The sequence below is a fragment of the Odocoileus virginianus genome, chromosome 1 (assembly GCF_023699985.2).
Source record: "Odocoileus virginianus isolate 20LAN1187 ecotype Illinois chromosome 1, Ovbor_1.2, whole genome shotgun sequence".
In the NCBI taxonomy this organism is placed as follows: domain Eukaryota; kingdom Metazoa; phylum Chordata; class Mammalia; order Artiodactyla; family Cervidae; genus Odocoileus; species Odocoileus virginianus.
Genome location: NC_069674.1, coordinates 102,152,915 through 102,168,652, shown reverse-complemented (window position 1 = coordinate 102,168,652; position 15,738 = coordinate 102,152,915). Strand labels below are relative to the sequence as shown.

At 37.9% G+C, this 15,738-nt stretch overlaps 1 protein-coding gene across 4 annotated transcripts in view; it reads left to right on the top strand.

Annotated features, from left to right (window-relative positions):
• ANKIB1 (ankyrin repeat and IBR domain containing 1) overlaps positions 1-15,738 on the top strand; it is a 150,385-nt gene that overhangs the window by 80,140 nt on the left and 54,507 nt on the right. For all 4 annotated transcript variants that reach the window (XM_020902183.2, XM_020902171.2, XM_070471782.1 and 1 more), the window contains 2 exons: positions 2,831-3,013; positions 14,778-14,895. In XM_020902183.2, the coding sequence (XP_020757842.1) occupies positions 2,831-3,013; positions 14,778-14,895 (301 nt within the window). The remainder of the gene's footprint in view (positions 1-2,830; positions 3,014-14,777; positions 14,896-15,738) is intronic.

Sequence of the window (15,738 nt, the reverse complement as noted above, 5' to 3'; positions counted from 1 at the left end):
TGTGGGAGACCCAGGTTTGATCTCTTGTGTTGAGAAGATCCCTTGGAGAAGGGAGTGGCAACCCACTCCAGTATTCTTGCCTGGAAAATTCCATGGACAGAGGAGCCTGGTGGGCTACAGACCATGGGGTTGCAAAGAGTCGGATACGACTGAGCGACTAACTCATGTAGCAGAAGTTTAGCATGTCTTGACATCTTTTTACTGGTGTTTCGACCTTCGGCCCCAAAGGTCAGTATGCTGAAACACTTTTTTAAAAATCCCTCCTCCATTGTCAGACAGCACTGCTCTTAGCTAGCTAGCTTCTCTGCCAAAAGTAGCATATACATTGATTTCCTTGCCGAGACAAATGGACAACGGCAAACACGAACCTTCCCTCACATCACCCATTACGGGTGTCTCTCCAGCAATGAGGTACAGGTTTTGGGACCTCTCACCTCACTCCCATCAGACTCATTTTGGGACTGCTTTCGAAGACAGATCACCAGTCAAGGTAAGAAATCTCAACTTCTGAAAATTGCCAAAAGGGACTCTCAACAATGACTTCTCGCACATTCCCTCTCCATACACGTTTTTTTTTTTTTTAAACCCCATGGAATGCAGACTGGAAGGTTCCTCTCAACAATATTTTGGAATGGCATAGCCTCTTAAATTTTGTTGCCTTTGCTTTTGCTAAAGACTGGGATAATTAAGTTAAATATGATTTATCTTGTTTGCTAATATTTGGAATGTCTTCTGTGGTAGTGTCTATTTTGGACATAAATCGAATCATGGCTTTGAAAGCTATCCCAGTGTGCTTTTTAGAAATCATTTCCTACTGCTCTGAATAAAGAACCAGAGAACAAAGTCAGCTGTTAGTTCTGTAGCAGTCAGAAGCAAATTGTTTTGTGTTGGATAACCTGTGAAGCTGAAAGGCTGAAAACAGTAATAGATCCTGAAGTTGGTATGGTAAGTCTGTGGGCTTACTACTTCCCAGTATTAAATAGAGTAGGTAATATAAATATGCCAGTCTCCATATCACTTAGGCCCGAGTGTAGGGTCATTGCTTGTCAGACTTTCATGTGCCTAAGAATCTCCTTGAGATTAAAATCAGATTCTGATTTAGAGGTCTAGAGGGGAGGGGCTTGGGTGGTAACACTGAGATTCAGCATTTCTAACAAACCCCCAGTGATACCACTGGTCCCCAGACCGCATTTAGACTGAAGGGTTCCAGATGGTAACAGTGACTTCTGAGACTTAATGCTTCACATTTTTTTTTCTTTTAAAGGGCCAGATGTTAAAAAAGGGGGGGGGGGGGCAGATGTAATGTGTAACTATTTAAGCTTTGTGACCACAAGTCTGTGTTTCATATTCTTGATTTGTTTGCTTGTTTTTACAACTTAAAAAAATGTTGTAAACCATCTTAGCTCTGAGGAGTACGTTTGGCCTAGAGCGGGAAGCCGGAGTCATGTCCACGGGGCTGTCAGTGGCTTCCTGGCCTGGCGTTGGTGCAGGTCCCTCATTTTGTCAGGTCCTCTTGGGGGGACTATAGAGGAACCATGAGAATTGCAGAAGCAACCAAGGAGCTTTACAGCAAGATCTGTGTTTGTTGGAGGGAGAGGAGATAAAAGTGGGAAGAAAATGAAAAGAAGCTACCATTTTGATTAACTCCCTTAAACAATGAAAATCGCTAAAAAGTATGCATGTCTAGATCATAAATGAGATCTGGCTAGAACTTTATGGTAGGCCCAGGATACATGTGACTTCTTCAATGTTTGTGATCAGCCTGTTCTTTGTGTCAGTACAGTGTCATTAAGAACTTGGTCAAACTTGTGTCTGAATCCCAGTTCTGCTGCTTATTAGTTGGGTAATTTTGGTCAAGTTATTTAACTTTTCTGAAACATCATAGTATCCCTGCTACTTGGGGTTGTTAACATTAAATAAGAATATGTATTAGAAGTCTCAGTATAGGGCTTGGCACTTAGAAAACAATAGGTGGTGTCTGTTACTGTGTTATATGGTGGTGAGTGAATTCTGTAAAAGAATCGGCTCCGTGACTGATTGTTAGGCTGTCCTAGGGGTGTCCGGGATTATGGCCCTCATGGTATTCGTGTCCTTCCCAATGCCTCTGCAGATGTAATAGAGAACCTTGAACCTACAGCCCTTAGTAACAGTGTATTAAGCTTCTACAAAATCAGCAGAAAACACATCAGTAGTAAACACATTGTTACTCTTTCATGCATTTTTACAAGTGGGATTTCTTTAAAGGAAGGAAGGTGAAATCCTTCCTTTAAATATCAAGAGATTTGATAGAATATCTTCTCACCTTGGCTGTGAGCCGCTATTCCCATTGCTTATTTTGAGTAATATTGGAAACAGTTTTGCTTCAGTGATTTGCTCAACCTAATTTCGTTTCAGTGTTTAACTGGATAATGAATGATACAAATGAAAATTTTTGTCTGCCTTGCCAGGACATCAGGTGTTAGTGGTTATGTCCTTCTTGTTTAAGAAAGATTCGTAGAAATGTATAAAATTTAAAGCATTGAATAGCTATAAAATTATTCATTTTTAAGTAAAACTTTGGATTGGGCAGAATGTTTAAGAATTTCTTTATAAAATTTAAGAAGCAGGTTTGTTGTTTTTAACCAGAGGAAGTCATCTTAACACCGATTAACAATAATTGCTTATCTTAAAATCAGAAGCCACTGGTATCTAACTTTTACTGTCAATTCATATTATTACATATTATTGATTTTTTGTCATGCTGCTTTTATTAAAAAGTTTTAACATGTAGCATGGAATAACTTGTCATTTAAATCTATAGGTGCAAGTTTTTTGAAAAAATCTTTTTTAGCTTTTAGTAAAACATGGAGGAGACCTGTTTGCTGAGAATGAAAATAAAGATACTCCTTGTGATTGTGCTGAAAAGCAACACCACAAAGATTTGGCCCTCAATCTAGAATCTCAAATGGTTTTCTCACGAGATCCTGAAGCTGAAGAAATAGAAGCTGAATATGCTGCTTTAGATAAACGAGAGGTAAGTTTTTTTAATGAAAGAGATTATGCAAATATTGTACTAAATTTTTTTCTTCTTCTTTAAAAGCCAGTCTGAGTGGTCTTCTTTGCCGTATGCTATACATTCTGTCATCTGTATAGCCATAAGTATGAAAATACATCTTAAAAAGCCATGAGTAGGAAAAACATCTAGAAAACCTGTCCTTTGACATATGTACATTTGTGTGTGTGTGTGAAAGTCACTCAGTCATGTCTGACTCTTTGTGACCCAGGCCAGAATACTGGAGTCAGTAGCCTATCCCTTTTCCAGGGGATCTTCCTGACCCAGGAATTGAATCGGAGTCTCCTGCATTGCAGGTGGATTCTTTACCAACTAAGCTGTGAGGGAAGCCCCATATATATGTTTAATTGTATAGAGAGATGCTGACTCCAAGACTCCAGTCCTCCTGCTCCTCAGTCTCTGCCTGTCTGGATTGCTCTTCTCAACAAACATGCTTGGATTACGCCCATCTTAAAATACAAAACAACTTCTCCATTAACCACTCTTCCTATCCCTGTCCCCCTTCAGTTGTAGCCCCATATCTCTGATCTTCATATGAGAAAAACAAAATTTAAAGAGTTGTCTGTACATACTAACTTCCTCACCTTCCCTTCACTCTCCAGCCCTTTGCAGGGCAACTTTCTTCCCTTCTACTCTGATGAAACTGCACTGACATAGACATTAAGAGTCACCATCTTGCCAAATCCTTTCTCTCCTTCTCTTACTTGGTGCTTTTCTCTGCTCATCTCACCTGAATTCCGCAGCACCACTTGACACAATTAACCACTCCCTTCTTAGTGAGACACTTCTTTTTTTTTTCTTTGTTTACTTTATTTAATTGGAGGCCAATTACTTTACAGTATTGTAGTGGGTTTTGCCATACATTGACATGAATCAGCCATGGGTGTTCATCTGTTCCCCATCCTGAACCCCCCTCCCAACTCCCTCCCCACCTCATCCCTCTGGATCATCCCAGTGCACCAGCCCTGAGCACCCTGGTGAGACACTTCTTCCCTGGGCTGCAGGGACTTTGCTTCCTGGCTTTCCTTTAAGTCTTGTATGGGTAAACATTACCTCCACCCACTCAAGCATAAATGTGGCAACATTTTCAGTTCATCACATCCAAACAATCTGGAAGTTCTGTCAATTTACTTCCAAAAATATAACCTAAATCCATTTACTTCTCTGGTTCTCTACTCCTCCCTCCCTCAGTCGTCCTTTCCACCTTCACTCTTCATCTGAACTGCTATAGTGGTTTCCTCACTGGTCTCCTGCCTTCTGTTCTAGTGCCCTTAGAATCCATTCTGTGCACAGTAGCCAGAGTGACATTATTAAACTTAAATTAGATCATATCACTTAACCATTTAGTGGTTTTCATGACACTTAGAATAAAATCCAAACTGTTTGCTCAGACATAAGAATTTATATGGTCTTGCCCCTATTTACCTTTCCAACCTTATCTCAAATGACTTTTCCTGGCATGCTGTGGTACTTAGACTACACGAAGGCTTTTTGCACTTACTATTCCTTATGTCTGAAATCATCTCCCAAGTTCTCTCTTGACTATATCAGATCTTCAAAGAGGCGGTCTTAGACCATTCTTCTGAAGTAGGCCCCTCTCCTTCCATTACTCTTTATCATAGTACCCTGTTTATTTTTATCACATGCTTTAATTAATTTATGTATTTGTTTACTTGTTTACCCCCTTTCTCTTTCATTAGATTGTCAACTCTGTGAGTGCCAGAATCATAACTTTCTTATTCAGCAGAATATTTTCCAGTCTGAAAGCACTGCTTGTATGGTGGACATCCATAGATAATACTTAAATAAAGAAGTTATTGTAATACACAGTAAATTTTTTCCTCTAAAAGTGATTGATTTCTCAATGTTTATTCAGTGCTAACTTGGTTCTGATAGAACTTATATAACTATTATTTGTTTGTGTTTAGAAAAATTACTCTATTGTCTGTTTTTTAATTTCCCATAAATTTCTGACAGTTTGTAAGCTCCTACCTCTCCATATGGCCAAAAATTTTCTTAAAATTAAAAGATTTATATTGTTTTACCTATCGTGTTTTCTTTAGCTAAAGATTACTTTAAAGGTTTTTTTTTTTTTTTTTTAATGTGGACTGTTTTTAAAGTTTTTACTGAATTTGTTACCATATTGCTTCTGTTTTATGTTTTGGTACTTTGGCCACGAGCCACATGGGATCTGAGCGACCTGACCTGACCAGGGACTGAACCCGCACCCCCTGCATTGGGAGGTGAGGCCTTAGCTGCTGGACCACCAGGGAATTCCTGACACATTTTAATTTAGTCCTTTCCTCCAGGTGATTAGTCTGTAAATGGGCAGTCTTCTTCTTCACCCCATCATTGACAAAATTTTGAGTGACTACTTTACCAGACACTATTTTAACAGAAATTAGGGATACAGTGAGGAATGAAGATCTCCTGCCCTCTAGAAGCTTATACTCTAGCAAAGGTCTAGAGATGCTCACAAGTAAGATTAAAAAATAAATGAACACAATATCTGAGAGTTGTAACTGGTTTGAAGAAATAAAAACAAGGTGATATATTAGAGTGATAGCTGGGAATGGGGGTACTTAATTTATCCAACCCCCCAAAGAAAGAACAAAGACTCTAGTAAGAGTCAGTCTCTGTGAGAGAAGACTGTATGACTATAGCTAGATAAGGGAAGGAAAAACTGAGCAATACAGTACTGTGAAAGCCATCTCAAGAACCCATCCATCCCTCTCCCCTCCCAGCCTATAACTCAGGAAGGCTCGAAGCTCCTTTTCTGACAGGGAACCAGTATGGTTGGCCATTGCCTTGGCTGGCTACCACACTTAGGAGGGGGTAGCTGCTTTCCTCTGGAGAGCCCTGAGTCTTTCTCTGCCTATTCTTTCCCCACTCTTTCTCAGGCTAAGTAAGCTCTGTGCTGTGTGCTCAGTCATGTCCAACTCTTTGCAACCCCATGGACTACAGCCCGCCAGGCTCCTCTGTCCATGGGGTTGTCCAGTCAAGAACACTGCAATGGGTAGCCATTCCCTTCTCCAGGGGAACTTACCAACCCAGGATAGAACCTGAGTCTCCTGTCACCCACATTGGCAGGCAGATTCTTTACCACTGAGCCAGGCTAAGCTCAGGGGTCAGCTAATGTGAGGTTGGTACTGAGAAAAATTGGAAATATCCTCTCCTTCCCCAAGTGTCTTTTAAAATTTTAACAGTTACCAATATACTTGGTCAATAAATACCTGTTTTTTTGGTTTTTTTTTTTTTTTTCATTTTTTTCTAACAATGAACTTATTTCACCTATATAATCAGGGGAAAGCTATTTTAATTGTGGGGGAAAATAAATATTTCTTTAATAACTCCTTTGTCATAGTCTCTTCTGAAACAGTTTTTGAAGATACTATCACTTTATACATGGCATCAAAGTGGTACAATTTATATGTTGGACTGTTTCAGTTTTCTTCAGTGGTATTTTGGTAGCAGTAATATGCACTGATGCAAAAGAGGCACTTTTATTCCCTGTTTGTCTTTAAAGTAGTTTACTTTTTCTTTCTTGGTATCAGTATTGGACTACTTTGAAGGTTATTGATGGTTTGTATTAATCTAAAAATAGAAGCAATTTATCTTTGCAACAGAAAAGAGAAAGGCGCCTTCATTTTAATCCTTCCTGCGGTAGAGAGGGATACTGCCTCCATGTTGTTGTTGTTGGGTTTTTTTTTTTTTTCATGTTGTTGTTTTTGAGTCAGTAAGTTGTGTCCAACTCTTTGCGACCCCATGGACTGCAGCATGCCAGTTCCCTGTCCTTCACTATCTCCCAGAGTTTGCTTAAACTCATGTCATTGAGTCAATGATGCCATCCAACCATCTCATCCTCTGTTACCCCCTTCTCCTCCTGCCCTCAATCTTTTCCCAGCATCAAGGTTTTTTCCAATGAGTTGGCTCTACACATCAGGTGGCCAAAGTGTTGGAGCCTCCGCATCAGTCCTTCCAGTGAATATTCAGGGCTAATTTCCTTTAGGATTGTCTGGTTTGAGCTCCCTGCTGTCCAAGGGACTCTCAAGAATCTTCTCCAGCACCACAATTTGAAAGCATTAGTTCTTTGATGCTCAGCCTTCTTTATGGTCCAGCTCTCACTTCCATACATGACTGCTGGAAAAACCATAGCTTTGACTGTACGGAGCTTTGTCATCAAAGTGATGTCTCTGCTTTTTAATACGCTCTCTAGGTTTGTCATAGCTTTTCTTCCAATAAGCAAGCAACTTTTAATTTTATGACAGCAGACATTGTCTGCACTGATTTTGGAGCCCAAGAAAATAAAATCTGTCACTGTTTCCACTTTTTCCCCATCTATCTGCCTGAAGTGATTGGACTGGATGCTATGATATTTATTTTTTTGAATGTTGAGTTTTAAGCTAGCTTTTTCACTCTTCTTTTGCACCTTCATTAAGCGGCTCTTTAGTTCCTCTTCACTTTGTGCCATTAGTGTCATCTGCATATATGAGGTTATTGATATTTCTCCCAACAATCTTGTTTCCAGCTAGTAATTCATCCAGCCCGGTGTTTCACATGATGTACTCTGCTTATAAGATAAGTAAGCAGGGTGACAGTATACAGCCTTGACATACTCCTTTCCCAATTTTGAACCAGTCTGCTGTTCAATGTCTAGTTCTAACAGTTGCTTCTTGTCCTTTATACAGGTTTCTCAGGAGATAAGTAAGGTGATCTGGTATTCCCTTCTCTTTAAGAATTTTCCAGTTTGTTGTAATCCACATAGTTAAAGGCTTTAGCAAAGCCAATGAAGCAGAAATAGATGGGATTTTTTTTGGAATTCCCTTGCTTTCTCTATGATCCAGTGGATGTTGACAATTTGATCTCTGATTCCTCTGCTTTTTCTAAATCCAGCTTGAAAATCTGGAAGTTCTTGATTCACGTACTGTTTAAGTCGAGCATGAAGGATTTTGAGCATTGCCTTGCTAGCATGTGAAATAAGTACAATTGCATGGTAGTTTGAACATTCTTTGGTATTGCCTTTCTTTGGGATTGGAACGAAAACGGACCTTTTCCAGTTCTGTGGCCACTGTTGAGTTTTCCAAATTTGCTGGCATATTGAGTGCAGCACTTTATTATTTTTTTTATTAGTTGGAGGCTAATTACTTTACAGCATTGCAGTGGTTTTTGTCATACATTGAAATGAATTAGCCATGGATTTACATGTATTCCCCATCCCGGTCCCCCCTCCCACCTCCCTCTCCACCCGATCCCTCTGGGTCTTCCCAGTGCACCAGGCCTGAGCACTTGTCTCATGCATCCAACCTGGGCTGGTGATCTGTTTCACCCTAGATAATATACATGTTTCGATGCTGTTCTCTTGAAACATCCCACCCTCACCTTCTCCCACAGAGTCCACAAGTCTGTTCTATACATCTGAGTCTCTTTTTCTGTTTTGCATATAGGGTTATCGTTACCATCTTTCTAAATTCCATATATATGTGTTAGTATACTGTAATGGTCTCTATCTTTCTGGCTTACTTCGCTCTGTATAATGGGCTCCAGTTTCATCCATCTCATTAGAACTGATTCAAATGAATTCTTTTTAATGGCTGAGTAATATTCCATGGTGTATATGTACCACAGCTTCCTCATCCATTCGTCTGCTGATGGGCATCTAGGTTGCTTCCATGTCCTGGCTATTATAAACAGTGCTGCGATGAACATTGGGGTGCACGTGTCTCTTTCAGATCTGGTTACCTCGGTGTGTATGCCCAGAAGTGGGATTGCTGGGTCATATGGCAGTTCTATTTCCAGCTTTTTAAGAAATCTCCACACTGTTTTCCATACTGGCTGTACTAATTTGCATTCCCACCAACAGTGTAAGAGAGTTCCCTTTTCTCCACATCCTCTCCAGCATTTATTGCTTGTAGACTTTTGGATAGCAGCCATTCTGACTGGTGTGTAATGGTATCTCATTGTGGTTTTGATTTGCATTTCTCTGATATTGAGTGATGTTGAGCATCTTTTCATGTGTTTGTTAGCCATCTGTATGTCTTCCTTGGAGAAATGTCTGTTTAGTTCTTTACTTTCTAACACCATACACAAAAATAAACTCAAAATGGATTAAAGATCTAAATGTAAGACCAGGAACTATAAAACTCCTAGAGGAGAACATAGGCAAAACACTCTTCGACATAAATCACAGCAGGATCCTCTATGACCCACATCCCAGAATTTTAGAAACAAAAGCAAAAATAAACAAATGGGACCTAATGAAACTTAAAAGCTTTTGCACAACAAAGGAAACTATAAGCAAGGTGAAAAGACAGCCCTCAGATTGGGAGAAAATAATAGCAAACGAAGCAACAGACAAAGGATTAATCTCAAAAATATACAAGCAACTCCTCCAGCTCAACTCCAGAAAAAGAAATGACCCAATCAAAAAATGGGCCAAAGAACTAAAGAGTGCAGCACTTTAAAAGCATCATCTTTTAGGATGTGAAATAGCTCAGCAGAAATTCCATCACATTCACCCTCTTTGTTCATAGTGATGCTTCCTAAGGCCCACCTGACTTCACACTCCAAGATGTCTGGCTCTAGGGCTATGTGAGTCATTAAGGCCTTTTTTGTACAGTCCTTCTGTGTATTCTTGCCACCTCTTCTTAGTCTCTTCTGCCTCTGTTAGGTCCTTCCTGTTTCTGTCCTTCATTGTGCCCATCTTTGCATGAAATGTTCCCTTGGTATCTCCAGTTTTTTTTAAAGATCTCTAGTCTTTCCCAGTCTGTTGTTTTCCTCTATTTCTTTGCATTGTTCACCTAAGAAGGATTTCTTATCTCTCCTTGCTGTTCTCTGGAACTCTACCTTCAGATGGGTATATCTTTCCCTCTTTCCTTTGACTTTCACTTTTCTTCTTTTCTCAGCTATTTTTAAGACCTCCTTAAACAACCATGTTGCCTTCTTGCATTTCTTTTTTCTTGGAGATGGTTTTAGTCACCACCTCCTGTACAGTGTTACGAACATCCATCCATAGTGCTTGAGGCACTCTTGTCTACCAGATCTAATTCCTTGAATTGATTCATCACCTCCAGTGTATAATCATAAGGAATTTGATTTAGGTCATACTGGAATGGTCTAGTGGTTTCCCTACTTTCTTCAATTTAGGTCTGAATTTTGCAATAAGGAGTTTATGATCTGAGTCACAGTCAGTTCCTGGTCTTGTTTCTGCTGACTGTATAGAGCTTCTCCATCTTTAGCTACAAAAAATATTATCAGTCAGATTTTGGTATTGACCATCTGGTGATGTCCGTAGGTAGAGTCTTCTCTTGTGTTGTTGGAAGAGGGTGTTTGCTATGATGAGTGCGTTCTCTTGGCAAAACTCTGTTAGCCTTTGCCCTGCTTCATTTTGTACTCCAAAGCCAAACTTGCCTATTACTCCAGGTTTCTCTTGACTTCTTACTTTTGTATTCCAGTCTCCTGTGATGAAAAGGGCATCTTTTTTTAGTGTTAGTTCTAGAATGTCTTGTAGGGCTTCATAGAACCATTCAACTTCAGCTTTTTCAGTGTTAGTGTTTGGAGCTAATAAACTTGGATTATTCTGATGCTGAAAGGTTTGCCTTGGAAGTAAACCAAGATCATTCTGTTGTTTTTGAGATTGCACCCAAGTACTGCATTTCAGACTCTCTTGTTGACTATGACAGCTACTCCATTTCTTCTAAGGAATTCTTGCCCACAGTAGTAGATATAATGGTCATCTGAATTAAATTCTCCCATTCCCGCCCATTTTAATTAATTCAGTGATTCCTGAGATGTGGATGGTCACTCTTGCCATCTGCTTGACAACAGCCAGTTCACCTTGATTCATGGACCCTAACATCCTGGGTTCCAATGTGTTATTATTATTTATAGAATCAGACTTTACTTTCCCCACCAGGCCACACCCACAACTCAGCATGGTTTCTGCTTTGGCCCAGCCTCTTCATTCTTTCTGGAGCATTTCCCCAGTCTTCCCCAGTAGCATATTGGACTCCTACTGACCTGGGACTAAACAGTGTATTAAAATGCTTCACATAACCTAGTTCAATTGCAGAGATTCAGAGTGATCATGTTACATGTTCATGTAGGCAGTATGTCTTTTTCCTTCAAGAACTATTTTTCCTCCATTGTTACTTACTTAAGTTTTAAGCTGTGTATTTTTTTTAAAAAGGAATCTATACAGGTTGGTTTACATTATTCCTTTCTTAATATATCTAAAATCAAATTTTATTTTGTTCAACATAAGTTAGGTAGAATGAAGGCTACTCTAAAGAGGAACATTTGGGAATTAATACCAGGAAATATACAGCTGCCACCACTGGGAATATCAAGAAATGTTGTTTTTCATTATCAGTAGCCAAGAAAAATACCTGGAGTCCCAAATCTGAACTTAGAGCACATTTTCTAGAAGCAGTGTCATATATAGTGAATAACTTCTAGGCTAGAATGAATACTCAGATTTAATCGTGAAGGGATTTGTGAGTTTCCGCATGAAAAGCTGTATTTTATAAATTAGCCTAAAAGCAAGCTGTACATGATGATTTGGGGGTACTGTTTAAAGGATAGTTTGGATTAAATTTCCCTTTTTAATTTCATTTTAGTTAATCCCTAGAGAGGGATATAATAATAAACTATATTCGAAGTTTAGGTTAATTTTTTTTTCTAGTTAGGGTCATAGGATACCTATAATATGTAGAGATTCATGGCAGTATAGCTGAATGCATGTATTGGTATAGCAGACCATGAACAGAGTGTGCCTTGTGGTGTATTCAGTGTTAGGCTTTACCATCGTTTATAAAGCAGAGTGACACTGCCGGCTGGCTGCGTGCGTGCTCTGCCAGTGCTTAAAGCTCCTTAACATCCCCAGTAACTTTTCTTTAATTTTTTTAATTAAATTTTTTTCAACCAAACATACTCTTTATAAAAATCACAGTAAGAATTTTAAATATTCATTGTTCTACCTCTTATAAATAATACTTGTAACATTTTGCCTTCCATTTTTCATCAGTGTGATGATATTGGACATTTTGTATCCTGTACTTTTTTATTTTCCTTAACATTTCTTGGTATTTATAAAATTACAGGAAATATTTTGAGTGACTGCGGACTACTCTTAACGTGTAGATATCCTTTAACTCCCTTAAAGTACATTTGAGTTAGTTGCATTTTGTCACTTTTATAAGTAACATTCCAGATGACCAGTTCTGTTCGCATTGCAATTAGACCTTAGGATGAATTCCTGTAAGTAAGATTATTGAGTCAAAAGATGAATATTTTAAAGACTCATGGGATGTGATGCTTAGTTTTTAAATGACATACCAATTACTTTTTTTACCCACAGTATATCAGAGGACTATTTCACTACAACCTTAGCAATATTGAGGGTGATTGTTGGGTTTTTTGTTTTTTGTTTTCAAACATTGGCCATTTTGTTAGGTAAAGAGCTTATATACTTAAGGATGTTTATGTTTTTGTGACTTTTGATATTTTAAATTTAATGATTGCCACAGATTCCTTATATATTAAAAGCAACACAGTTTTTTTTTTTTTTTAATTTTTATTAGTTGGAGGCTAATTACTTTACATCATTACAGTAGTTTTTGTTATACATTGATATGAATTAGCCATGGATTTACATGTATTCCCCATCCCAGTCCCCCCTCCCACCTCCCTCTCCACCCGATCCCTCTGGGTCTTCCCAGTGCACCAGGCCCGAGCACTTGTCTCATGTCCCCAACCTGAGCTGGTTATCCGTTTCACCCTAGATAATATACATGTTTCAATGCTGTTCTCCTGAAACATCCCACCCTCTCCTTCTCCCAGAGTCCAAGTCTGTTCCATACATCTGAGTCTCTTTTTCTGTTTTGCATATAGGGTTATCGTTACCATCTTTCTAAAGTCCATATATATGTGTTAGTATACTGTAATGGTCTTTATCTTTCTGGCTTACTTCGCTCTGTATAATGGGCTCCAGTTTCATCCATCTCATTAGAACTGATTCAAATGAATTCTTTTTAATGGCTGAGTAGTATTCCATGGTGTATATGTACCACAGCTTCCTCATCCATTCGTCTGCTGATGGGCATCTGGGTTGCTTCCATGTCCTGGCTATTATAAACAGTGCTGCGATGAACATTGGGGTGCATGTGGCTCTTTCAGATCTGGTTTCCTTGGTGTGTATGCCCAGAAGTGGGATTGCTGGGTCATATGGCAGTTCTATTTCCAGCTTTTTAAGAAATCTCCACACTGTTTTCCATAGTGGCTGTACTAATTTGCATTCCCACCAACAGTGTAAGAGGGTTCCCTTTTCTCCACACCCTCTCCAGCATTTATTGTAAAAGCAACACAGTTTTTATGTTTAAATCTTGGCAGTGTTTTTGCAGTCAAGTCTGTCAGTCTTTCCTGTCATGAATGCACTCATTGCTTATATATGCATCCCTACCAGAAGACATTTTAGGGTTAGAAAACTTGTATCGAGTGAGAGAAATAGCCTTGATGAATACAGTTCCTGTCATATGAGGTTGAGTAAGAATTGAGGAAATGGTTTCCATGATAATTTAAAAAAAGCAAAACAAAAAATAAAGTTAATATCTAATTTTAAAATATCTGTAAATCAACTGTAAAAGATGGGGTTTACTAACTGCATCTGTTCTGGGGTTTCCAGAACTCTCTGGAATATTTGATAAATGTCACCAAAGGACATCCTCAGTGGTTGTAATTCTGATGAGTAGTTCAGAATTTCTCCTGCTTTTTAAGTTGTTACCTTTAGTTCTGTGCTTACTGCAGTAAGCTGGTTACATCTGTTTAAAGGATTGAAGTAGATATTTATATCAGTATTAATAATAAAAATGCAATATTGAATAAAAATAAAGGCAAATTGCTTAGTGATGTTTATAATGTTATGCCTTATTATAACAGTAGCTACAAATCAAGTTCATGGTAGTGATTGCCATAAGCAGGAGGGGGAAATTAGGGAAATGAAATGAGGAAAACATGTCACAGGTTATTTTGGCATTTATAAACTTACGAATAGTGAGACATTTGTGATTTTATTCTTTATATATTTTCTGTTAAAAGCAAGGGGGGAAAGGATAAAGGAACACAAAAGAATAAAAAAACACCTGAAATGATAAAGTACCTTTATGAAGTGTTAACAAACACTTGAATAAACAGAGATAATACATTTATGAGTAAGTTGAATAGTATGTCATAATCACTTTTCTCCAAATTCAGTCCTACTAAGTATAAATGTTGGTGGTTCAGTGATTAAAACTGTATCTAAGTGAATACATACATACTCATATACAGCTGATTTGCAGAAAGAAAAGACTGGATAAAAATACTTGAGAACGTTAATCATGACCATTGGTCAGTGGTGAAATTGTAGGTTTTTATTTCTAATGCTTTTTTTTAGTATTATTTAGATTTTTGAAACTATCAAGTAAGATGATCTTGTCATTATAGTATAATTGTTTGTTTTAGAGTGATGAGGTTCATGAGACCAGGCATCTACTTTCCAACTTAAAAAAAGACTTGTGATAAAGTAGTTTTGAAATTCGTGATAGAGGACGATACAGTGCCTTTTTAGCTTCATTGCCAACCCAGAACTGAAAGATTAAATAAATGATAACCACATATATTTATTTACAGATTTGCAGAACTTCCTAAAGGTATAATAGCCAATTTAATTTTGTTTTTCTTCTCTTTAAAGCCGTATGAAGGATTAAGACCTCAGGATCTTCGTAGATTGAAAGATATGCTTATTGTGGAAACAGCAGACATGCTCCAGGCTCCACTATTTACTGCTGAAGCTTTACTTCGAGCTCATGGTAATGAAAGAAATGTCCTGAGTACTTTTTGAAACTTTTCACAGTTAAAAGATGGCTGTTTTGAAGCACTTTTACTTTTCTCTTGTTTTTTCAGAACATTTTAAATACTTAATTCTTCTAAGAGCTAATTCTCCCAAGATTTTAAAATTGTCAAAATAGAGATCTGTTTGAAAAGGAAAAGTTTTTTAAGCAATAGATTTCTCTTGAGTTTCTTTTCTTTATTTCTTCCTTTGTTTCTTTTTAAAAAATGCTATGCAGGCAAGGCACTGTAGAGATCCTTTAAGATCCTTAAATTCCTTTAAGAAGAATAAATCTTTTTTCTTTGGTTATATTTATTTCTTTGCCTTTTTTAACTACTTTCAGTTTTTAGAAGAATATAAATTTGGCACCTTGATCAAAATTACTGTAACAAATGGAAACAATGATATCTAAAGCTTACCAAGTATAGAATCTTCAACAGAGTAGCAGATACTTTGCCCAGGACATTTGAGATCAAATTGAATATGGAAGGTTTTCTTATAAGCCCTTAGAGGCAGATCTGAACAAGCATGCATAGAAGAAGGAAAAGGAGAGAATAAAAATAAAACTTAACATTATGCAGATTTATGCCTTATTTTTCAGCATTTTTTTAATGTTCTCTCAACGTGGTTTTGCTTTTTATTAGATCTGTATAGTTTGGTTAATTAGTGATTCGGTTTTCTATTTAAGCTACAATCTTTTTTCTTTGGTGATATTTATTTCTTTGCCTTTTTTAACTACTTTCAATTTTTAGATGTTTTATTCGGTCTATTTAGAGCTTTATCACAATGGCAATATGTATTTCCCTTAAAATACTGTAAACAA